Source organism: Pristiophorus japonicus, chromosome 10 (genome assembly GCF_044704955.1).
Source record: "Pristiophorus japonicus isolate sPriJap1 chromosome 10, sPriJap1.hap1, whole genome shotgun sequence".
Taxonomy (NCBI): domain Eukaryota; kingdom Metazoa; phylum Chordata; class Chondrichthyes; family Pristiophoridae; genus Pristiophorus; species Pristiophorus japonicus.
Window position 1 is genome coordinate 153222468 of NC_091986.1, and position 26251 is coordinate 153248718.

The window sequence follows — 26251 nt, forward strand, 5'->3', positions numbered from 1 at the left end:
GTTTGTCGAGATTGGAGGGCTTCTGTCCACACACTTGTGCTTCAGGCCTGCAGCTGGTCTCACAGGTGGTGTGTCCATTTGTGATGTGCTGCCACTAAGTGTTTCACTTGCAAGCATAAATGGGAGAAGGGCTGGCGTGAAGGGGAGGTGGGGGGATTGACTCCTGGAGCGTGCAACTAACACACTTTTGGACAGAAAAGCACAGCAGGCACTGGCGCATTCAAGTAGCGAGCACATTCAATGACTGCCTCACTTACCAATGCTGCCCACATCGGCGTCTCCAGTTCCGCTGCCCATGGCGGGTGGGGGGAGGGGAAGGAGGGAGAGAGAGAGAGAGAGAGGAGGGGGGGGGGGGGGGGGGTGTCATCTGATCATGGATCTTCTCCCATTTATGCTTGCAGATCAGCCATGATCTTATTGAATGGCAGAGCAGGCTCAAGGGGCCGTATGGCCTACTCCTGTTCCTATTTCTTATGTTCTTAGGGGCTGCTGTAAAGGGGAGGTGGGGGATGGAGGATGCAACTAGCAGACTTCCATGAAGGAAAGGAACAGCTGGCGCATTGAAGGAGAGAGCATTAAAGGAAGGCCTTCACTTGCCCACATCGGCGTCAGCATGACTGCCGGCCATAGGGAATGCAGCATGGCCTCCGACCAATGACTGAGCCCTCTCCTCCAGAAGTGTGTCTGCGTCGCCATCCCCAGTCATCCTTTCTCGCCTCTATTGTGTGCCAGTTTAGCCTGCAAAAGAAAGCATGGTTGGTGAGTACGATTGTGTTTGTCCGTGACATGTAGCTGCAAGTGTGAGACGAAAGGGAGTCTCCATTGCGAGAACACGCACATGTATAGAGGCGTGAACACTGAAATGCTGCTTGAATGAATAAACAGTGAGTATGGGAAAAATGAGCATGTTGAAGGAGAATGTCGCAGATGCAATGTCAGCAGTTAGTGGAAGAGGTACTCACTTTCATAAGCCGGATGATGTCGTGGAATCTCTTCCTGCACTGCACTGGCGTCCTCTGATATATGGAGGTGCCTGACACCTCTGTGCTATCTCATTCTACGCATTCTCATTCCACGCATTATTTATGACCTGTCTGCTTGGTCTGCCCATGTCTGGAAACATCACTGGCCATCTGCCCTCCACATCTTGCATCAGGGTCTCGAGCTCCACATCCATAAACCATAGCCTTCCTTCCTGCTCTCATGCCAGCCATCCTTCAATCCAACTCCTCCCCACCCCCCCCCAGGGCCTAGCTGCAAGCCCTGGCCTTTAAAAAGGGAGCAGCTGGCTCGTTGGAAACACTTAACTGCATGCTAAATTTCTCCGTGGAAATTCTGCTCCAATTAAGACTGCTACACCGCTGAAAAATGCATTTGGAAGGGTTCTTTGGCACTGGAACCCATTTTTTGACTTTTGGAGCTGAATGTGGATTGGGCCATGTTCCCCAAAAGTCAGGAGGAGCGGCAGGTTTCCAGCGGTACTGAATTTCGGCTCCCAGAACTCTTCCCTTTTCTAGTCAGTTCAGGTTACAGGATATAAATAATTCAGAATGATGCTGTTGTTTCTAGGACAGATATCTGGGCCATTTCATTTGCCGCAGATAAAGGGTAACTTACAGACGTCATGGTTTTATTATTTTTGTAATTTCTTCCTTCATTTAAAATGTTATACTCTTTTTCTTGTTGGCATATTCACTCCTTTTCTTGCATTTTATTTACCTTATTTTATTATCTTTGTTTTCTTATTAATTCTGCCTTTTATTTCCATTTCCTCATAACCAGCTCCCTCAGGGCTCCACACTGAGGTGATTATGTTACATGAGAGTATACAAGAAAGGGTGAGGTTAGGAATCAACGTATTGAAGATCAATAAATTGGTTGAAGTATACAGTAAAAATGGACACTTATTGATAGTCCCAAATAATTTATATTATAATGGATACAAGCTGCACCTTGAATCCACGGACACGCGCAAATTCCGAACTACGGACAGCCTTCAATGTATCAAGTCCGTTTGCAACTGAAAACACAGGACACCCAGGTAAGTGTGAGACGGCAATGGGTGAAAACAATATATTTTGTGTAATGAAGACTTATTTACCCAGCATCCATAGCAGCAGAGAAACTGCTTTATCTCCGGGATTGAATGCTTGCATAGCTCTATCACGGGGATAAAGGTTTTTTTTTCTGTCGCTATGGATGCTGGGTCAAGAAATCTCCCATTTCATAGAAGCCGGAACTGTACCGGAATGACCGCTACTCTCGTGAAATGGGGCATGGGTATCCAGAGCACTCCTCTTGGATTATAAGATTTCCCACTGCAGTGTGTGCTCCTGCTCTGTGACGTCACCCGTCCACCACTGCAGTGTGGTGAAACCATTGCAGCCATGTGGAGACCAGTTGGAAGGGGGCTGGAGATTTGGGAATCGTGAGTGTCGAAATTCAGTAGGGGTTCTGATATGGGGTGGTCTCAGCGTTTGGGGGAGGAGGCAAAGAGGTGGAGACTGGAGAATGGGAACTCTGAGGAAGGAATGGGGAATGGTGGCTTGGGAGAAATGGGGTCTTTGAGTGAAGAAAGGGGAAAAGGGGAGTGGAGTCGGGAAATTAGTGCTCAAGGGGATGGGGGCAGGCACCAATGATCCGTTTAATTTATTTTTGGGTGCATGGCCCTTTTAAGGAGCTGTGCGGCCCATTCAAAAGATTACACATGCGCATTTTTTTTCTATTTAAAAGCTGGTGAGCTGGCTGCATGGGAACTGCAAAGCGCTGCGCGACTGCGTAGCTTGAAGGGAATATTGGCGAGCACCATCATTCTCTGCTGATCCAGGAACAGCAACAACAACAATATGGAATGGGAGCAGCACTGAAGGAGGAGCAGTCAGTAAAGTTGAAGAACCGAGATGGCGGGTTCTTAAACTGAGGGCTATTAGACCATGGGATCCTTCACCACATGTAACTATTAAAGGTAGAGACTAATATTTAAGATGAAAGGGAAGGGGATAAATATCTGAAAAGGAGGAATATAAAAGGATCTGCGGTTATAGGAGAGAATGCTGATACCGGGGGCTGAAGGCCTCCTCCTGTGCTGTAATTTCTCTGTTTCCCCTCTTCGCTTGCTCACGAGTGGTTTCCTGGTTCTTGGAACTTCTCGCACAACAGTTCAGGCTGCCAGCATAGCAGATCCCAGAATCGGGACATGCCTCTCTTGCTGGAAAAGGACCAAAGGATAGCAATGAATTGAGAATTAGGCACCAACCCAAGTGAAAGCGAAAAAAAAGAACGCTGCAGGAGATAGAGCCAATCCTGGGATATTTGGTTCATCTGGCTTACTGTACATACAATGATCAGTTTGAAAATAAGGATACCTGCAAATAAAAGACAACTGATGCAAGTCCATTAATTTTCAGGTTTCACTGTACTTGAATTGCAACAGGACATAGCACCTTCTGGAAACAGAAAGGGTGTCTGGAAAAAGATAACTTGCACTCTTATTGCACATCATTAGATGAATATGCATTGAATATATCATTATCATGTTTTTATCCATCACTAAGTGTTGCCATGTGATGGCATTTTAGAAAATTAGTAAAGTAACTCATAAAATACTTTTTAAACCCTGGGATTATAATGAGACAGTTGATTTGATTTCAACTTCGAGATTTCTTTTAAACTAACTTAATATGGTACTACTGTGTTTGTTTTTTTTCCCCCCACATTCAATATTTGGCAATATTTTCTGTATGGTTTGGTAGCTCCTGTGCTAATATGATTTTGATTTATATCAACAGGGTCAAGTCTTGTACAGAGTTCATTGGAAAGGCTATTCTTCTGAAGATGACACTTGGGAACCAGAGGCTCACCTGGAGGATTGCACAGAGGTGTTGCAAGTGTTCAAACGAAAATCGACAGAAAAATCACCTGCAAAAGACAATCGGGTGAGAGTTTGTTTACATAGAATTACAGCACAGAAACAGGCCACTTGCCCTCTTTCCACTCTACTTCATCTAACCCTATCAACATATCCTTCTATTCCTTTCTCCCTCAAGTAATTACCTAGCATCCCGTTAAACGCAGCTATGCTATTCTCCTCAACCACTCCATTTATTTGATAGTTTAGCAGCAATTTTAATGCAAACAGTTTAACTTTATAGCTAGTGTTTTTAAGTTGATGTTTTTGTCATTAATTCAGTTTCAAAACTCCTACAAAATCTCTCAAGTTTTATAAAACAATGAATTACTCTTCTGATGGACTCATTGTCACCTGAATTTATGACCCTAATGTGCTAAATATGTTTTATTTCTCCCCAGTGTTTTTGTGCTCCTGTCCCATTTAATCCTCAGTGGGAATTGGGATGAAATTCAGAATTGACACTGCCATTCTGCTTGACTTTTTGGAACACCAGTTTAATTTCCCTCCCTTAAACTACTAAGACTTGAATTTTGTCTCTAGGGGAAACTGGAGTGATTTAAGAATGAAATTTGAGCTCCAGGTCCTAATTTTACATTTATATTGTTGGATAGAATCATATTTTATTTATGCTGTTGTGGAGTTTTACTGCAGAACAGTGGTGATGGGTAAAGGAAAATTTGTAACAGGAGAAAAATTTAAATCTGGGTGATGTGTCTAGTTGCCAGTTCACATCTTGCCTGCTTTCTGCAGGTGTCTAAATTGGTCATAGAGTAAAATACCCCAAAGGTGTGTCTTGCTGTTCCTGGAGCAGATTTAGAAGTAAGGACTTAAACCATGTTCCAGTGGCAAAAAGTAAGCTGTTTTTTTGGGATGAATCTAGATCAAGGGATCCCCACCGTTTTGCTTCTAAGGTCCCCTTCCGTGGTTTAAAAAAAAATCTATGGACCCCCCTGTAACACTGCACAAGCATTTTTTTCTGTATAAAAATTAGTTATGCAATTAAACACATTATTACTGTTTTATTTACTGTGTAACTTGTTTCTGGGGTGGAGCAACAATTCTGTCAAAATGTGGAGGTATGTTCGGCAAGTGCACAAGCATGCCATGGTCAGTGTTCATCCTGGAGATGACTGCAGCTGCCAAGCAATCTAGGATGGCTGACTTGTAAGGTGCTTTTAATTTGTTCCTGCCTCAGGAGACTGACCTCTGGGTCCCATTCTTCCACCCATTAATATTTCTATCAGGTACTAGCCCCAATATAAGATGCAATTATACAGAGTGAAAACACCTGCTCTTCACCGTTTTAAGAGGTTTTGGTCTGATAGGCCAACTCCTTTTTATATATAGTTTTGCCAGGTTGCAGTGCAATGAAACTGGCACAAACCAGGAGGATGCCAGCGCTGCACAGACACAGTCAGTCAGCCATTCCCGGCAAATCCTATTTACGCATTAATGTCGCCGATCCCAGAGGAAACAGAACGGGTACATCCAGGGTGAAGTGAACTTTTATTTCAGCAGCCAAAATATGTCCTTTTGAGCAGCAGCTTTTGTCAAAAGCCAGGATGCATGGATGAATGAGGCTTCACCAGGAGCAGCTGCATTCCCATCAGTCACTGCTGCCATATACCAGCATGCAGCAAGAAGCCAGTCAGGTCAGAGACAAAGGGGGAGGGCGGGAGGGGTGGAGCAGCGGCAAACATTGACCTGGGTTAGATGAAGTCCTTACTACTAGGGGGATCAAGGGGTATGGCGAGAAAGCAGGAATGGAGTACTGAAGTTGCATGTTCAGCCATGAACTCATTGAATGGTGGTGCCGGCTAGAAGGGCCGAATGGCCTACTCCTGCACCTATTTTCTATGTTTCTATGTCGGGGGTCAAATCACCCAGTAGGAGAAACTGCGAGCAAAGATCTCACCACCGGGACGGGACCTCCCACCCCTCTCCACTCGGGATTTGTAACATTTTGCAATGTAGTGGAGAGTCAAATATCTGGTCCAGCATCCCAGGAGAAACAGACTGGGGATGGGGTGGCGGGGTTGGAGATCCAGTCAGCAGTACTCGAGATACAGGCTTGGTGCGACCCAGGTGGGATTTTGCAGTTCAGAATGGGGTGCAGGAGCAGAAGATGGAGGGACAGGATCGTTCTCGGACAGGATCGTTCTCACACAGGACTGTCCATTCAACGAATGTCCCATTAACTCTGCCTTTAAATTGAGTTCCCAGTGGATGTCCTGCTTTCAAAATCTTCCTAAAATATTTTAGTACATCCGTTTGATGTGAAGCCTGATCGGCGCTGTCACTATAGGTGGGCGGCTGGTTTTTCCGAGGCCCTGCGGAGGAACTAATCCAACGCGTTATCCTCAGTGTCCACTTTCTTTCGCCTGCCGATCTGCACCAATTTGGGAGTTTGCCAGGAGCAGCAGCACAGCCTGAGAGCATCCCGGGTTAATGAGCCCCGCCTGTCGCGGGCTAGGGTGCACCAGACCCAGGACAGCGAGCCCGCCTGTCTCGGTTTGTAGCTTGTGCCCATGGGACAGGTTCCCGCTCTGTCCCACTCACAGCCGCCTTGCTTCAGCCCAGCGCTGATCTGGAACATTTCAAACCACCGCCAGTGGCCCCAGACCTGGGTTCGTCGCCCTCCTGAATCCGCAGTTGCTTTAATCTGGGATCAGTAACATTGTCTAGTTCATTTTAGCTCCAGCGGTTTATTCTTAGAAGTGCAGGTGACTGAGGGAAACACCTTTTGCTGCACTACTCTAATGTAAAAGTGACTATAGATTAGATTTCCTGCTACAGTCAAGTTGATCCATTGTAAAATTGGTTACCACCTTTATCTCTGTGCCGAGCTTTGAAGGCAGAATGTAACAGACCCCTTGAAATCTTCTGTGGACCCCCGGTTGAGAATCCCTGATCTGGATTACTTTAGCGCAATCTGCATCTGTATCGATTAATGTCTCGCTGATCTGCTGAAGACAAAAATAATTCTTTATCACACTAATATAAATTTTGTGTTATGAGTTTTACCTGTGGAAAATTGAATTTTAGGATGATGTATCCTTTGAATGCATGTGGATTTAATTTGAGTGAGCTTTTAGTGTATATCACCTTTTAGTTCCCCTCCTTTCTGATCCCTAGCATTCTGTGGCTGAGTAACTTGCTTTTACACCTCCTGTGTCTCTAGTTCAGGGACATCCAGCCTTTTGGACATGAGGTTCAGATAAGTGTATGATAACCAGTGAGTGGTCTGTATAGGATTATTTAGGAACAGGAGTAGGCCATTTAGCCCGTTGAGCCTGTACTGCCATTCTGTTAGATCATGACTGATCTGTACCTCAGCTCTATTTACCTGCCATTCTTGCCTAACAAAAATCTATTGATCTCAATTTTGAAAATTTCAATTGACCCAGCATCCACAGCCTTTTGGGGGAGAGAGTTCCAGATTTTTACTACCCTTTTTGTGTGAAAATGTTCTTCTTGATTTCACTTCTAACTGGCCTAGCTCTAATGTTAAGATTATGCCCCCTTGTTCTGGATTCCACCATCAGAGGAAATCGTTTCTCTGTATTTGTGTATCGAATTCCTAGATCATTTTAATTAGACCTCAACCCTCCAAACTCAAGGGAATCCAAACCAAGTTTACGCAACCTGGCCTCAATATTTAAACCTTTAAGCCCCGGAATTATTCTGGTGAATCTGTGCTGTACAGCCTCCAAGGCTATTATATCTCCCTGAACGTAGTGCTCCAAATGGGGTCTAACCAAGGCTCTGTACAACTGAAGCATCACTTCCTCACCTTTGTATTCCAACCTCCTTGAGATAAAGGACAAAATTCCATAAGGCTTCTTGATTGCTTTTTATATCTGTTACAGGTTTTAATGATTTATATACATGGATACCTAAATCTCTTTGCTCCACCACAATAATCTCTCAACATTAAGAAAATACTCCAATTTGTCTTTCTGGGATCCAAAGTGGATGATATCACACTTCTGCACAATGAACTCCATCTGCCATAGTTTTGTCCATTTACTTAGTTCGTCTGTGTCCATTTACAACTTCCTGCTCCTATCTACACAATTTATTATGCCTCCTAACTTAGTCATCTACAAACTTGGCTTTGTAGCTCTCTATTCCTTCATCCAAGTCATTAATATATATAGTAAAAAGCCCTGTACAGATCCCTGGGGAAACATGACCGACCATTTGAAAATCCATGCTGACTCTCATTGATCAGCTCATCCTTCTCCAAGTATTCTGTCCCTGATAATAGATTCAAATAACCTCCCTGCAACTGATGATAAACAGACAGGACTGTAGTTACCTGTTTTTTTTTTCATCCCTCCTTTCTTCAATACTGAAATGCAATCCAAAGGCACAATTCCTGAATCTAGAGAGCTTTGGAAAATTATGATTAATGCATCTACAATTTCCTCACTTTTTTTTAATATCCTGGAGTAGAAACCATCAGGTCCGAGAGATTTGTCTACTTTAAGACACACACATTTTTTCATTACCATTTTAAAAAAAAAGAACTTGCATTAAATCCACTAAGTTCCTCCTCGTGGCTAATTTTTAGGTACAAAAACGATGCCATGTACTCAATTTAACAAATCTGCTATTTCCTTATTGTCTATTTATGGCCTCATCTGCATCTGTCTTTAGTGGGCCGACATGCCCCTTTACTATTCTCTTTCTCTTAATATATTTATAACATCTTTTGCTGTTAGCTTTGATATCCCTTGCAAGTTTTTTCCTATTCCCTTTTTACACCTCATTCCTTTTGTTTGTAGCTTTTTATAGCTCGCCCAGAGCACTGGATTCCTTCTTTTCTTTGCATTTGTGTAAGCCTTTTCTGTTCGCTTGATATTATCTCTTGCCTTATTTTTTGGCAATAGTTCTTTAACTACACAAGTGGAGCCGTTGCCTTCTTTGAATACTTTTCGCTGTTTGTAGGTTTATCCAAAAAACAGTTTCTCTGCGGTCAATTTATTTCTCATTGCTTTGAAGTTTGCTTTACTTAAATTTTAAATCCTGGTTTATGACTCCAATCTCCCCCTCAAACTTACTATCAACTTCAATCGTTATGTTCACTATTCATCATCATCAACAACAACTTATATTTATATAGCACCTTTATCGTAGTAAAGCGTACTAAAGGTGCTTCACATGAGTATTATAAAACAAAAGATTTGACACCGAGCCACATAAAGAAAATTAGGCTGGGTGACCAAAAGCTTGGTCAAAGAGGTAGCTTTTAAGGAGCGTCTTAAAGGAGGATAGAGAGGTTTAGGCAGGGAATTACAGAGCTTAGGGTCTAGGCAACAGAAGGCACGGCCACCAATGGTTGAACGATTATAATCACGGATGCTCAAGAGGGCAGAATTAGAGGAGCGCAGATATATCTGAGTGGGTGGTTGTGGGGCTGAAGGAGATTAGAGAGATAGGGAGGGGCGAGGCCTTGGAGGGATTTGAAAACCAGGATGAGAATTTTGAAATCGAGGTGTTGCTTAACCGGGAGCCAATATAGATCAACGAGCACAGGGGTGATGGGTGAACAGGACTTGGTGCAAGTTAGGACACAGGAAGCTGAGTTTTGGATAACCAAGTTTATGAAAATCATATTCCCAAGATGTTCCCTTATTGTCAGACTATATCTTGAATACTGTTTCCAGTTTTGGTCACTGAGATGCAAGAGAGGTATTCATAACTGGAGGACAGTGCAGAGCAAAGGCACAAGGCTGATTGCTAGTGCCAGAGGTCTGAGTTATGAGGAAAGGCATGGAGAAACTTGGGGTTTTCAGTGGTTAATGGAGATGTCTGAGGGTGATCTTGTAAAGCTATACAAGATAGTAAATGATACGGAAAAGGTAAATCTTGAAAATTACTTTAAACTATGTTAAATTTTGGGCAAAGAGATAGAGGTTCAAACCAGTAAAAGGCAAAAAGCAATCAATATATAGAGTAGGCTCATGGATAGAGTCGTCATCATAGGCAGTCCCTCGGGATCGAGGAAGACTTGCTTCCACTCTTAGCATGAGTTCTTAGGTGGCTGTACAGTACAATACGAGAACCACAGTTTCTGTCACAGGTGGGACAGATAGTCGTTGAGGGGAAGGGTGGGCAGGGAGCTTGATAGAGTAGTGGAGGTGAAAACCCTGAAATCATTTCTGAAACTATTCGATTGCTGTGTTGCTGGAATCTTTCTACATGGATGACTGAGATAGGACGAGGACAAATGGTCTTCCCCATCCATAATTATCTTGTGTTCCTATGGTAAACATTAAATTAAAACTCCTGGTCTTTGTCCATAAATCCCTCCATAGCCTTGCACCACCCTAGCTCTGTATTCTCCTGTAGCTCTGTATTTTATCAAATGAGATTACAATATAATATGGTGTGGTGTTTTATCTAACTAATGAAAATTATTTCTCTTTATGGAAAAATGCATTTTGGTTATATATTGGAAAATTATAGTTTACACTAACAGTATTGCAGTAATTTTTCCTGTCATAGTTACTTTGGGCTCAATTTTCCCCAAAGCATTTTTTGGCGTACTTGAAGAGTTACGCCCGATTTGTTTTTTGCGGGGGGGGGGGGGGGGGGGGTGGGGTGGGACCAAGTACGCCAAAAAAAAATGTTGTAAGTTTCCCTGTTGGATCTCTTCATTTTGGCGTGGCCTAACCCGAGGCGTGGGTGGAGCCTTGATCTGCGCCAAAAAGATCGGGCTGCCTTGGTAACCAGTGACACAATGCGAGCTGAGGCTGCAAAGTGAAGCATCCAGCCACCTTGCAACATATAAGAATTGAAAAACACACCTTACCTCCAACCCTGCCCGACAGCCTTCCTGTGTGTGGGGACTGGACTGTGTGGGGGACTGAGAATGGAACTGGACAGCCTTCCTGTGTGTGTGAACCGGGGACCGAGAATGGAACCGGACAGCCTTTGGGCGGGGTTGGAGGTAAGTTGCTGTTATGTGTTTTTCAATTCTTTCAGTGTGTCCGGCCATCTGCTGCGCCGCTTTCCTTACCTGCACCGATTTCCTTAACTCTAGGAAAGGTTTTTAAGGACAGGCCACATACGTTGGCCTAATCAGAACTGGAGTAACTCAGCTGGCCAAACTTCCTTAAATGGCCAGAAGTGGCGTAGGTGGCTGGTTACACCCCCTTTGGCTGAAAAAAAACGGACTTAAAAAATTCGTAACTGAGTTACGCTGGTGCAAATTGATTGGGGAAACTGAATTTTTAAGTTAGGCCAGAAAAAGCAGCCTGCTGCAAAGAAACCAGTGCAAATACTGAGGAAAAATTGAGCCCCAAGTGTTAAGTTTTATTAAACTACTACATCGTGGTACATTTTTCTGTAAATAATATTTTGCAATAGAATAGAATATTGCCAGAAAAGGTTTCACTGAATTCATTGATTTAGAAAGAACGTGCATTTATATAGCATTTTTATGCAGTACCTAAAGGTTTACTTCTAAAGTGTAGTCACTGGTTTGTAGGTAAATGTCACAGCCAATGTTCCTTCTAATTTGTTTTGTGTGCATGACCCATTCAAATTCTGCTCATGTACTGACTGGGGAGAACTCACATTAGGATAACTCACAGCTGTTACTCAAATAGTGCATAAGAACTTTTCTGTCCATCTAAGCAAACAGACAGGACCTCCATTTAGCACATCATCCAAAAGACAACTCTAGCAATACAGCACTCCCTCAGTACCGCACTGAGGTATTGGGCTAGATTACATGCTTACGTAAGTTTGAACTCTCAATCTTCTAAATGAGATGAGCATGTTCCCAGCTGAGCTAAGCTGACTGCACAGAGGCTTTTGCAATACTACTTATAGGGAAACAGTGGCAGACTGCATGATATGTATTTAATTTCAAAATGTTTTTCTCTCTTTCCCCTCCTCCCTCCAAATTAAGAAATTATTTCTGACATGCAGAGTATCTTCACTTTGATTGCATGGCTGAGGTTGGAAGTTTGTGTGCTAATGCTTTGTGGCCTAGTACAGATGACGTAACATACTGCTGGCCTTCACATTTTTTTTGTATTTTCTCAGTTTGCACTGAAATCAATAATTCATATAAAACAGTTTATTTAAAAAATGGAGCTGACTTTCTATTCAAAAGACTCAAAATAGTTAAACGAGTACGATGAAAACTGTTCTTTTGATGAATTTCCTGCTCCAAACTGGCAATGCCCACTAAATACTGAAATTAAAAGCAAGTAGGAAAGTGAAGACCAAAAATAGCAGAAAAATAATGTAAATGACACTGGAATAAAGCTATCCATGTTATATAACACTCTAGCTAGAATGTCAAAATAAATTCCTTGAAGATGTAATTATTTCTTGCAAGATCTGTTCACTGGGGAAAGAGGGGGCTATTCTGTTGGGACGGGCTCCACTTAAACCGGGCTGGAACCAGTGTCCTGACGAATCGAATAACTAGGGCAGTAGACAGGGCTTTAAACTAATGAAGGGATGGTGGGAGGATTCAGGAAAGAGTAAATTTAAAAGCAGCAAGAGACGTGTCCAGGCGCTAGAGCAGGGTTTTGGGTAAAAATAAGCAGAGTGGGACAGAGAGCATCAGTGACTAAGGTGACATCAGGGAAAAATAGAATAAAGTCAAAGCTAAAGGCACTATATATGAATGTGCTAAGCATTTGCAACAAAATAGATGAATTAATAGCGCAGAGAGAAATTAATTGGTTTGATCTAATAGCCATTACAGAGACGTGGTTGCAAAGTGACCAAGGTTGGGAATTAAATATTCCAGGATACTTAACTTTTAGAAGATAGGCAAATTAGAAAAGGAGGTGGGGTATCCCTGATAAAGGATAGGATAAAGACAGTAAAGGATCTAAGCTCTGAAAATCAAGTAGTAGAATCAGTTTGGGTGGAGCTAAAAAGCAACAAGGGGCAGAAAACATTGGTAGGAGTTGTTTATAGACCCCCAAACAACAGTTTTAATGTAGGGCATAGAATAAATCAGGAAATTGAAGGCACATGTAACAAGGGTAATATGGTAATCATGAGGGATTTTAATCTACATATAGACTGGGCAAACCAAATTTGCAGTAATAATGTGGAGGACAAATTCATGGAATGTATACAAAATAGTTTTCTAGATCAGTATGTTGAGGAACCAACTAGGGAACAGGCTAATAGATCTAGTATTGTGCAATGAGAAAGGATTAATTAATCTTGTAGTAAAGGGCCCCTTAGGGTCTTCAATCTAAACAAAGCAAACTATGTAGGTATAAGGGGCGAGTTGGCTACGGTAGATTATAGCTTTAGAAAAAGGTATGACGGTCGACGAGCAACAGCTAGCATTTAAAGAATTAATATATTATTTACAACAAATATATATTCCTTTATGGCACAAAAGCCCCACAGGAAAAGTGGCCCAACCATGGCTAACGGGTGAAGTTAAAGATAGTATTAGATCAAAGGAAGAGGCATATAATGTTGCAGAAAGAGCAGCAAGTCTGAGGATTGGGAGGATTTTGGAATTCAGCAAAGGACGACCAATAAATTGATGATGAAAGGGAAAATAGAATACGAGAGTAAACTAGCTATAGTATATAAAAAGGAAAAGATTAGCAAAAGTAAATGTGGGTTCCTTACAGGTTGAGACAGGAGAAATTATAACGGGGAATAAGGAAATGGCAGAGAAATTAAGCAAATACTTTGTCTGCCTTCATGGAAGAAGATGCAGAAAACCTCCTGAAAATAGTGTAGAACCAAGGGTCTAGCAAGAATGAGGAACTGAAAGAAATTATTAATTAAAAAAAAATAGTATTGAAGACATTAATTGGACTGAAAGCCGATAAATCCACTGGACCTGATAGCCTACATCCTAGGGTTTTGAAAGAGGTGGTATAGAGATAGTGAATGTATTGGTTGTCTTCTTCCAAAATTCCATCGATTCCAGAATGGTTCCCACAAATTGGAAGGTAGAAAATGTAACCCTGCTATTTAAGAAAGGAGGGAGAGAGAAAATGGGGAACTACAGACCAATTAGCTTGACATCAGTAGTAGAGAAAATGCTAGAATCTATTATTAAGGATGTGGTAACAGGGCACTTAGAAAATATAGGATTGGGCAGAGTCAACACGGATTTATGAAAGAGAAATTGTGTTTGACAAATCATTGAGTTTTTTGAGCTTGTAACTATCGGGATAGATATGGGGGAACCAGTGGATGTGGCGTATTTGGATTTTTAGAAGGCATTCGATAAGATGCCACACAAAAGGTTATTAAACAAAATTAAGGCTCATGGGATTGGGGGTAATATACTAGCATGGATAGAGGATTGGTTAATGGACAAAAAACTGAGAGTAGGAATAAACAGGCCATTTTTGGGTTGGCAGACTGTAAAGGATCAGTGCTTGGGCCTCAGCTATTCAGTCTATATCGATGATTTGGATGAGGGGACCAAATGTAATACAGGTATATCCAAGCTTGCTGATACAAAGCTAGATGGGAATGTAAGTTGTGAGGAGGATGCAAAGAGGCTTCAAGGGGATTATAGACAGGATAAGTGAGTGGGCAAGAACATGGCAAATGGAATATAAAGTGAAGTTATCCATTTTGGGAGGAAAAATAGACAAGTAGAGTATTTTTTAAATGGTGAGAGATTGAGAAATGTTGGTGTTCAGAGGGACCTGGGTGTCTTTGTACACAAATCACTGAAAGTTAACATGCAGGTACAGGAAGCAAGTGGAATGTGAGCCTTTATTACAAGAGGATTTGAGTATGAGTAAAGATGTCTTACCGCAATTATATAGGGCCCTGGTGAGACCACACCTGGAGTATTGTGTACTGTTTTGGTCTCCTTACCTAAGGAAGGATATACTTGCCATTGAGGGAGTGCAACAAAGATTCACCAGACTGATTGCTGGGATGGGGGGGATTGTCCTATGAGGAGAGATTGAGTAGACCAGGCCTATATTCTCTCAAGTTTAGAAGAATGAGAGGTGATCTCATTGAAACATGCAAAATTCTTAGAGCTCGACAGGATAGATGCAGGGAGGATGTTTCCCCTGGCTGGGGAGTCTAGAACCAGAGGTCACAGTCTCAGAACAAGGTGTCGGTCATTTACAACAACAACAATTTAGGACTGCAATGAGGAGACATTTCTTTACTCATGTTTGGAATTCTCTACCCCAGAGGGCTGTGGATGCTCACTTGTTGAGTATGTTCAAGATAGAGATCGATAGATTTTTGGATATTGAGGGAATCAAGGGGTATGGGGATAGTGCAGGAAAGTGGAGTGAAGATCAGCCATGATCTTATTGAATGGCGGAGCAGGCTCGAGGGGCTGAATGGCATACTCCTGCTCCTATTTCTTATGTTCTTTTATATTGGATGCTGTTGCTATCTCATCAGTGTCTACTTTAATTTTTTTCAGAAGCTTACCTTAGACAAAGATATTTTTGAAGATGAGTCTGCTTATGATTATGGAGGAGCTAAAGAAACCTCACCACAGAAGACTAAAAAGAAGAAAAAATCCAAAACTGAGCTGGACATGAAACATGACAGTCCTAAAATAGAAAAAAAAGTAAAATCCAGTAGCTCAAATAGTGAAGAACTAAGAGACAACTTATCAGAAAATGTGAGAGAGATCTCTGAAGATGATAAAGTGAAAAAAAGGAGTTCAACTGAATCTAAGAAACTGAAGAAAAAACATGTCATGACACAAAGGTCTTTATTGGAACCACCCACACAGGATGACTTGCTACCTGAACCATTCATGCCCGATGAAAGCAAAGAACAGGAAAATGTGGATTCTAATGATCCTACATTTGAGAAAACAACTGAGGGACTGGCCAGACAAGAGATTATTGCAACACCAAAAAGATCTCTGGATAGCTCAGATGAAGATGACCTTGAACTTAAGATAAAGAGAAAGAAAAAGAAGAGGGACAAAGTGGATAATGCCAAGCAAGACATGAAGTTACAAAAACAGAAAAAGAACCAGAAAGATGAAAATTCAGAGAAGAAAAATATAAATAAAGAGAATAGCAGTCATATCAAGAAACACAAAAGTCATGAGAAGCGTAAAGAATATATATCGTCTGTTAAATCAGATGGAACTGAAATCAAAATTCCAAAATTTCAGATGGAGGCCAAAGGCAGAAAGTCACTGGATGGTGAAAACAGTACCGCTCCTAAACCTGATTCTGTGAAAAACTTAATGATAAAAAAATTGAGCAAAATACATAATGTGACTGATACTTCCTCTCGGTCCGGAACTGAGAAGGTGATTCAAGGTTCTGAATCCAGTGTAACAACTTCAGGACAGCCACCCCTATTCACTGAGCCAAGTCTCTTTGACAAGTTACGATTGGATTCTGAAGTTAATAGAGAAAATGTAAAGCCAGACAAACCAAACTACTCAGCAACAAATACTGAGGAGAAATTAGAAACTGTTAAAACCCCAACCCAGGTAAGCATATATATATATATTTTTATATAAAATATGAATTTGGGTTCTGTTAATGAACTGAGTAAATTTTATGAGTAGAAATAAATCAAAGTTACACTTATCATTTTCTAATGTAGTGTTCCTTCAATTGGGTATCCTAAAGCTGGAGAGGTTTAGGCTCACCTTAATTAAAAAAAACATTATCATCATCATCATCATCATCATAGGCAGTCCCTCGAAACGAAGATGACTTGCTTCTTTGCCAAAATAAAGGATGAGTTCACAGGTGTTTCAAATGACAAACCTGAACTACATCCTCAAGGGTGGAAGATGCCTGTGCGTGGATTTTTTTTAACGTGTGGTGGCCGTTGCACACCAGCCACCACACGGGCTTGACAGAGCTAGGTCTTGGTCCAGTGGCAAGGATTACCCAACACAACTGGAGACCTGCTCTGCTGCATGGACCTAGTGCACAAACACATCGTAGTGTGGGCTGACCAAACATTGCATAGCCTTAATGGCTCTGTGATTAAATACACAGTATAACTTGAAAGTGAATGTACAGACCAGGATGGTCCCAGATTCAATTATGACTTTATGCTGAGTTAGCCATTCTTTGATCCCACAGCAATAGGACAGTAAAGTTGAGATACTGAGGAATATAGAATAGAATGGCAAAGGTTCCTGCAGCTAATAATTTTTCTATGATTTCGTGGAAGTGTAACTGAGAGGATGACCAGTGAGAACATTTCCATGTCAGTTACAGCCTGGATCAGATGTTGAATATTCATTTGTATAGTAATTTCATAAACTAGATAACATCTTGTTCAAGTTGGACATGACTACTATCTTCCCAGTGTGTGCACAGAAATAATTCAAGTTTGGTCAGCAGGGGGCAAGATTATCAAACCAGAATTGTTATCAAATTCTGAAGAAATCTGTGTTTTATGTATTTAAAAAAAACTTGCATCTTGTCAACTTTTTCCCATATTAATTTTTATGCCAACATTTATAATTGAAATTGTCTATGTAAACTTAATTACATTATAGGTGCGTTCTCTCTCTCTCTCTCTCTCTCTCTCTCTCTCTCTCTCCTTTTTTCTCTTTTTCTCTTTCTCGCTCGCTCACTCTCTTTTCTCCCCCCCCCCCCCCCCGGCTTGGTGAAGGCAATTCAGTACCACCACTAGTGGGATGGCATAATTACTGCCACCAGTATCCATAGATTGTTTCCATTATAAATGGGAACATAAGAACTTATAATGAAATATAAAAGTATGACTTTAAAATGGGGACTAAATTATGAACCTGAATTTGTGGTCGGAGGCTTCCCGTGGGGAAATGCCGCCGATCGCAAATAAAATGCACACGTACCTGGTGGTTTGGGAGGTAAGGAGACTAGCAGTCCTGGGCCACTCCGGGTACGCGTGGGAAGAGGCCCATGTATCTCCGGGGTGCATGTGGTTCGTGAGCACCCCTGGGATCACGTGGGCCAGCCCAACGAATGACGGAAGGGGATCCCCATTCATACTTATGGGGATTCTGTATGTACCCCAAAAAATACTTCTACACTTCAAATAAATAAATTTAAAAAATCACATATTTAAAATTAATTAAAATGGCAATTAATTAAATATTTAAAACAAAAATTAATGTTTTTTTGAAAAATAAATGTACATGTTTTAAAGGGGCTAAAAATAAACTTACCTTATTTCACAGGTTTTTAATGTATAAATTATTGATAACATTTTATTTTTCTGTTTTTTGAAACTCTTATGCTAGTAAAAGCAGGTCTTTCACAGGCATTTGCTGGGCAGAAATTGGGGAAATAGTCCAACTCTGCACGAGCGAATGCCCTTTTCCCAGGGATTTATAAATTCTTGACAGACCGCAAGCTCTGGGTTTTAGTGTAGTGCATGCCTTTACCCGGAACTTGCGCAGTTCATACAGGCGTATGTGCACCTCTTACGCGCATGTATGGGCCACAAATTACGGCTCTATGCCTGCATGCTCAGGTCCAATTATCTGCTGACTTCGAACCCCTTTCACATTTGGTCTTGATTCCCTTTATGTAACACCATGGGTGATCGACTAGTTATTGCTAATTTGTGTAAAATGCAATAATGTCTATAAGCTAATTCTCCATAATTCATTTTTATCAAATAAATGTTATCAAAATGTATTCCTTCGTTGAGCATGTGCTGGGGATACAGTTCTGAATTTTGAGGCAATAATTAGGATACAATATGAAAGGTGTTGCTAGAGTAGGCACAGACGGGCCGAAATTGCCCCTTGTTTAAAGAGCAGTTACCACCAGTCGGGGAGGATTCCTCGACGTTCAGGACATTGCCCTTGTGACTTTTAAGACGGAGAAGATATTCGTCCCGCTCCTGTGCAAATGGCGATAATGACGTCCTTAGAGCCTGGTCCCCACCCCGGAAGTGACATTGCCCTCAAATAGGTGCCCCCGACAGTTTTGCGTGGCGGGAAGCTGCCAGTGGCTGGGCAGCAGGTCCGCCTTTAAAGGGAATGGTGGCCACAGGGTTTGGCCAGGCCACCAACAGGCAGCCGGGCACTTCCTCTGGCCCGGCCAAAGACCTCCCTGGTGGCGCAGGGGACACCAAGTAGGCCTCGCAGCGTCCCTCCCCTTGCCTAAGCGAAGGGAAGAGACGTTTGACGTGCTCAGCGCGGCACTGATGACACTGCCCGCCTTCCGCCTCGCTCCTGAATGCCCCTCTGTCGCCCCAAACACCACCCCGATGATTTTTGAAAAGAAAAGAGGGCAATTTCCCTCTATTCTCCACCCCATTGATTTGGGCGTTAATTCACCAGATAATTTGCCCAAACTGGGCGGAGGGCAATTACAGTCCCAGAGTGTTCCACTTGTGGGGAGGAGCAAAACTAGAGACCATCAATATAAGATAGTGATCAAGAAATCAAATCGGGAATTCAGAAGAAACTTCTTTACCCAGAATGTGGAACTCGTTATCACAATGAGTGGTTGAGACAAATAGTCCAGATGTATTTAAGGGGAAGCTAGATAGGCAAATGAGAAAGAAGGGAATGGTGGGTTATGCTGATAGTTAGATGGGAGGAGGCTCGAGTGAAGCATGGACCTGTTGTGCGCTGTAAATTTTATGTAATATAGGCTGTTGTGCATGGTGTGATGTGCCTGCTTATGTAAGGTCTGACTTTATAAATCTGGTATACTTTAAAAAAAGTTGACAAAAAAACATAGCAAATGGGATTGCAACATAGTGTGGTGAGTAGTAGACTAATGAAAATTATCACTTGATTAAGATGATACTTTAATATTTCTCTTCATAGAAAAGTGCATGTTGGTTATATGTTAGGTAAATTATGGTTTAGGACATTAATGGTACTTTAATTGTTCTTTAACAATTATTGTGCTAATTTACAACAGTTGTGTGAATAGCTTTATTAAATCATTATATAGCAGTAATGCCTCCTGAATTGAATGATAGATTAGTATCAAAAGGGTATCTGAGGTGTCCATCCAATCATCCAATTTAAGCGAGAAATGGGGAATTGTAAATCCTCTTTCTCCACAGTCCACCTCCATGGCTTTGTTGTCTCGTGGTTCTCCTCATACCTGTCACAATGCAGATGTTTCATCTCCTTCAGTGGCCTTTTTCTCCCGCGTTTACACAGCCATCCTGTGTACCCTTTGGCTCCATCCTTGGTCTCTTCCTCTGCATTTATAAGAACATTAGAAATAGGAACAGGAGTAGCCAATACGGCCCCTCAGGGCTGATCTTCAATTTCAAGTCCACTTTCCCGCCTGATTCCCCATATGCCTTGAGTACAAACATCAACCTATCTCAGCCTTGAATACGCCCAACAATTCAGCATCCATAGCCCTTTGGGGTAGAGAATTTCAAGATTCACAACCCTCTTGAGTGAATAAATTCCTCCTCATCTCAGTCTTAAAAGGCCGATCCCGTATCTGAGACTATGCCCCCTAGTTCTCGACTCTTCAGGCAGATATCTCAGCATCTGTTCTGTCAATCACCCTCAGAATCTTATGTTTCAATGAGACCACCCCTCATTCTTCCAGAGATTATTGGCCCAATCTACTCAATCTCTCCTCATAGGACAACCCTCTTATCCCACGAATTAATGTTGTAAACCTTCGTTGCACCTACTCTAAGGCAAATATATCCTTCCTCAGATAAGGAGACCAAAACTGTGCTCAGCACTCCAGTTGTGGTCTCACCAAAGTTCTCTACAATTGTACCAAGACCTTACTCTTGTACTCCAACCCCCTTGCAATAAAGGCCAACATGACATTTGCCGTCCTAATTGATTGCTCACACTTTCCCACATTATATTCACATCTGCCACCTTATAACCCACTCACTTAACCTGTCTATATCCCTTTGCAGGCTCTTTGTGACCTCCTCACCGCTTACTTTCCTACCTAGCTCAGCAAACTTGGATATATTACACTCTGTCCTTTCATCTAAGTCATTAATATAGATTGTAACTAGCTGGGGCTCGAGCACTGATCCTTGCGGCTCCCCACTAGTTACAGTCTGCCATCCTGAAAATGACCCGTTTATCCCTACTCCTTTTTTTTCTGTCCGTTAACCAATCCTCTATCCATGCTAATACATTACCCCCATCCCCATGAGCCCTTATCTTGCGTAGCAACCTTTTATGTGGCACCTTATCAAATTCCTTACATTCCAAATATACTACATCCACTGGTTCCCCTTTATCTACCCTGCTAGTTACATTCTCAAAAAACTCAATAAATATATCAAACACGATTTTACTTTCATAAAACCATGTTGACTCTGCCTAATCATATTATGATTTTCTAAGTGTCCTGTTACCACTTCCTTAATAATGGATTCATAGCATTTTCACGATATGATAGCCCTAGCCAACATAATCCATATCTGTATCTCCACATCCACCATTAACTCCATGGCTACTGTCTGTCTAACATTAAGGTTTGGCTGATACCACATTTCCTTCTACCTGGCTGGTAAAATTAACCAGTCTTTCTCAGCTTCTTCACTGACTCGAATCCATCCACCTAATCAACCCTGAGGTGTGCTGCCTTTCCCACATCTCTGAAATGCCATCTATCTTTGCCTTTACCTCAATCTCCAGAATTTATAATGCATGCCTTCATCACCCAAAGGATCCATTTCTTCAATGTCCTCCTACCTATTTCCCTTACTTCAACTCTCCACAAACTTTAGGAATGTCCTGTCATGGTATTGCAATGTCACTGCTATCCAGTAGCTTTCCAAAAGTTTACTTAACTAAAAGAGTTGCTTAGTTTATTAAATGGACATTAGTTTACACCTGTAAATATTTATTTATTGATGGTCAGACTGAAGTGGTAAAGCTAACTACGCCCCCAATTATCCTTTCTTCTCTTTGGAGAAGCATCTGGTTTTGGATTGATATCTTTCCACAAAAGTAAGGCTGAGACGGAAACTCTGAATGTGAAAGATTGTGGGCGCTCATCTGCATTCTGCACTGTGAGGCAGTGTGTTGGGTTTCAATCTACCACCCTGAAAGCACGAGCATTAGTGGAATTGGCTCGAGAGTCTGAATGTTCTACTTCTGTTTGTATAAAGGTTTTTAAACGCAAGTTGAAATTAATAAAAATCATTTTCTAGACAAATCCGTAGCAGCCATTATTATACAAGGGAATTAATATTCAGTGCAAATATTTTGTTGACGTCTTCCAATTTTGATGCCTGGCTGCCATCTCATGACTTTAGTCTAAATTTGTCTTTAGCAGACTAAAGCAAGATGAAACCACCACTAAGTACATTGCAGAGTGAAGATTGTACAGAAAATGGAGATGGGAATCTAAAATTTGATTTGCAGTAAAAGTGTTCAACTTGTAAATATACCATTTAGTATCGTAAAATTACCCCATTGGTTACATTTCTGCCTGAGGTGCCCTCTGATTTTTGGAAATTTTGAACAGCTGACTATAGAATGAGTATAGAATGAACTTTCTTGAATCATGTTTAAGAATGTAAATGAATTTATCAGCTCTTTTATGAATATTGTGGCAAATTTCAAGTTTTCTAAAGTCTAGAAGTGACTTCAGTGTCTCATTCAATGTGTGGAACAATTTTAGCTTTGTTTTTAGTTTAAGCTTGATGCATTTTCAGACTAAACATTAATAACATTTAGAGCCAATTAATTTTATTTTTCCAGTCCTGTTCCCGAGAGAAGTTGGGAAAGAAAGGTGAAGCACCTAAAGAAATGTCTGATAAGAGGTTGGATGTAGACAAAGGGCGAAAGGAACAAAGTGTGGACCGCAGTAAGTACTTGTAAAGGATGTACCTTTTGTCGATGGTTTCTGTGATGTATTTCACCATTTTGCAATGACAATAGTTATGTAACTGTAACTCATGCACACTGTACCTGTACCCTTGAAATGCACACCCTGACCACTGGGTGAGCTTGCGGGAGACACTCCTCACCTGGGTTTTCAGGTATAAAAGGGGAGGTCCCACCCAGGGTCAGCACTCCTTGGTCCTAGGAATAAAGTGAAGGTCACAGAGTGACCGTGTCTGATCTATACATGCCTCGTGTGAGTTTGTAACAAGGTGCAGAGACACACTACATCTGGCGACGAGAAACGGGAATCACCGAACCACGAGGATGGCCACCGGTGGCACAGAGGAACGCTACTGTGTGGGTGAGGACTGGGACGACTTTGTGGAAAGACTCCAGCAGAGCTTTGTCACAAAGGACTGGCTGGAAGAGACAACGGCTGACAAGCGGAGGGCACATCTACTGACCAGCTGTGGCCCACAGACGTGTGCGCTGATGAAAGACCTGCTCGCACCCCAAAAGACAGCGGACAAGTCCTTCGAAGAGCTCAGCCAGCTGATCAGTGAGCATCTCAAGCCGGCAAGTAGCGTACACATGGCCCGGCACCGGTTCTACTCTCACCAGCGTCAGGAGGGTCAAAACGTCTCGGAATTTGTGGCGGAACTGCGGCATCTGGCCAGTCTCTAAGTTCTCCGATGCCTGTAGGGGGGAGATGTTAAGGGACATTTTCATCGAGGGCATTAATCATGACGGCATTTTCAGGAAGCTCATAAAGACTAAGAATTTGACTTTAGAAGGGGCAGCGTTGATAGCTCAGACCTTTATGGCGGTGGAAGAGGAGACCAAGCTAATTTACGCACGCAGCCCTGGTTTTAACGTTGCGATGAACCAGGGAGTTAATGTTGTAAAAGTGATACAGAACCCCGCAGGCAGACAAGGGCAATTCGACACCGCCCAGGCAGCAACAAGCTCCAGGATGGGCCCGCAACACGGACAATCGAAAGGGGATCGGCAATTTACGCCATCACGTGGAACAATGCATCCCGTGATGGGACCATTAACACCCTCCATTAGAGTGCTTAGAAACAGCCAAACGGGCCATCAGAGAGGAATGCCTGGGAATAGTCCTTTTGTTAACACAAATCTCAGCTCATGCTGGCGGTGTGGGGGTAGACACACTGCCAGAAGCTGCAGGTTCCAGCTTTATATCTGTAGGATTTGTAATGTCAGTGGACACTTAGCCAGGATGTGCAAAAAGGCAGTAGTGAGGCTAGTCTGTGAGACAGAGGAACCAGACGAGGGGTCTGCAATGCAGGATGAGGCCTGGGGAACAACCATAGATGCTGAAGTTCAGCGGGTTCATGTGGCTGAAGTCCACAGCTCATACACTAAAACGCCACCCATGATGATAAGTCTTACTGAATGGCATCCCGGTGCACATGGAGCTGGATACGGGAGCTAGCCAGTCACTTATGAGCGCCCAACAATTTGATAGACTATGGCCATACAGAGCTAGCAGGCCCAAACTGGAACGCATTGAGACGCAGCTACGTACGTACACCAAAGAGATCATCCCAGTGGTGGGCAGTGAAAACTTGGTGGTAACGCATAATGGATTACAGAACCGGCTGCCACTCTGGATTGTTCCGGGAAATGGCCCCGCGCTTTTGGGGAGGAGTTGGCTAGCTGAGATGAATTGGAAATGGGATGATGTGCATGCCATTTCATCCGTGGAGCGAAGTTCATGATCGCAGGTATTGCAAAAACTCTTTCAACCCGGTGTCGGAACGTTCAAGGGCATTAAAGTAGTGATACACATCACTCCAGACGCCAGACCAGTGCACCACAAAGCCAGAGTGGGCCGTATGTGATGCGTGAGAAAATTGAAAGTGAACTGGACAGGCTGCTCAGAGAATTCGCCCGTTAATTTCGCCCGTTGAATTCAGCGACTGGGCAAGTCCCATTGTTCCCGTCCTCAAAGCAGATGGCTCGGTTAGGATTTGTGGCAACTACAAAGCCACCATCAACCGAGTGTCGCTGCAAGACCAATACCTGCTCCCGAGAGCGGAGGACCTCTTTGCCTCACTGGCAGGTGGAAAGCTGTTCACGAAGCTGGACCTCACTTCGGCCTACATGACTCGGGAACTGGCTGAAGATTCCAAGCTTCTGACCACCATCACGACGCACAAAGGATTATTTGTCTACAACAGGTGCCCGTTTGGCATTCGTTCGGCAGCGGCTATCTTTCAGCGAAACATGGAAAGCTTGCTCAAGTCCATCCCTGGAACGGTTGTATTCCAAGACGACATCCTTATAAGGGGTCGAGACACCGAGGAATACCTCCGCAACCTGGAGGAGGTGCTACGCCGACTGGATCAGGTAGGCTTGCGGCTGAAAAAGGCCAAGTGCGTGTTTTTGGTCCCAGAGGTAGAGTTCCTGGGCAGGAGGGTTGCCGCAGACTGGGTCCGGCCCACTGAATCAAAAACTGAGGCCATTCGCCGGGCGCCCAGGCCCAGCAACACGTCGGAGTTGCGATCATTCCTGGGACTTTTGAACTATTTTGGGAACTTTCTGCCGAACTTAAGCACACTGTTGGAGCTGTTACACATGCTCCTCCCTAAAGGGTGTGAAAGGTTTTGGGGGGGATTGTCAAGAACGGGCTTTCAATAAGGCGAGGAACCTGCTGTGTTCCGACAAACTGTTGACTTTGTATGACCCCTGTTTTTAAAAAAAACTGGTTTTAAAATGCGATGCGTCATCCTACGAGGTTGGGTGTATGTTGCAGCAGGGTAACGATGACGGCCGACTCCAACTGGTGGCTTACGCCTCCAGGTCGCTCTCCCAGGCAGAGCGTGGATACGGCATGGTCGAGAAGGAGGCACTCGCGTGTGTGTACGGTGTGAAAAAGATGCACCAGTACCTTTTCGGTAGACAGTTCGAGCTAGAGACTGACCACAAGCTGTTAACATCCCTGTTCTCCGACAGCAAGACTGTCAACGCTAACGCGTCAGCTCGCATACAGTGATGGGCCCCTCACGCTGGCTGCGAATGACTACACCATACGGCACCGGCCAGACACCGAAAATTGCGCTGACGCGCTCAGCGGGCTCCCACTGGCCACCACCGAGGGGGCGTCGGAGCAGAGCGCCGAGATGGTCATGGCCGTTGAGGCTTTTGATACTGCGGGCTCCCCCATCACAGCCCGACAGATCAAACTCTGGACCAACAGGGACCCCCTCCTATCCATGATAAAGAAATGTGTCCTGACTGGGAATTGGGCGCCTGCACACAGGGCGTGCCCCGAGGAAGTCAGGCCGTTTCAGAGACGGATGGATGAACTCTCCATCCAAGCCGACTGCATGTTATGGGGCAGCCGGGTAGTCATGCCCCAGAAAGAAAGGGAAGCGTTCATCAGGGAACTCCACAGCGAGCACCCTGGCATCGTGTTAATGAAGGCCATTGCCCGGTCACATGTATGGTGGCCGGGGATTGACTCAGACCTGGAACACTGGGTTCGCAGGTGCACGACGTGTGCCCAGGTGGGTAATGCCCCCAGGGAGGCTCCACTCAGCCTG

At 43.2% G+C, this 26251-nt stretch overlaps 1 protein-coding gene across 2 annotated transcripts in view; it reads left to right on the top strand.

Annotated features, from left to right (window-relative positions):
• Positions 1 to 26251, top strand: part of mphosph8 (M-phase phosphoprotein 8) — an 86834-nt gene that overhangs the window by 10768 nt on the left and 49815 nt on the right. Inside the window, exons 2-4 of one of the 2 annotated variants that reach the window (XM_070892184.1) lie at positions 3789 to 3935; positions 15327 to 16364; positions 22554 to 22659. In XM_070892184.1, coding sequence (XP_070748285.1) covers positions 3789 to 3935; positions 15327 to 16364; positions 22554 to 22659 — 1291 coding nt within the window. Of the gene's footprint in view, positions 1 to 3788; positions 3936 to 10809; positions 10869 to 15326; positions 16365 to 22553; positions 22660 to 26251 lie in introns of those variants that run through there. The other variant, XM_070892185.1, reaches the window with a different exon arrangement.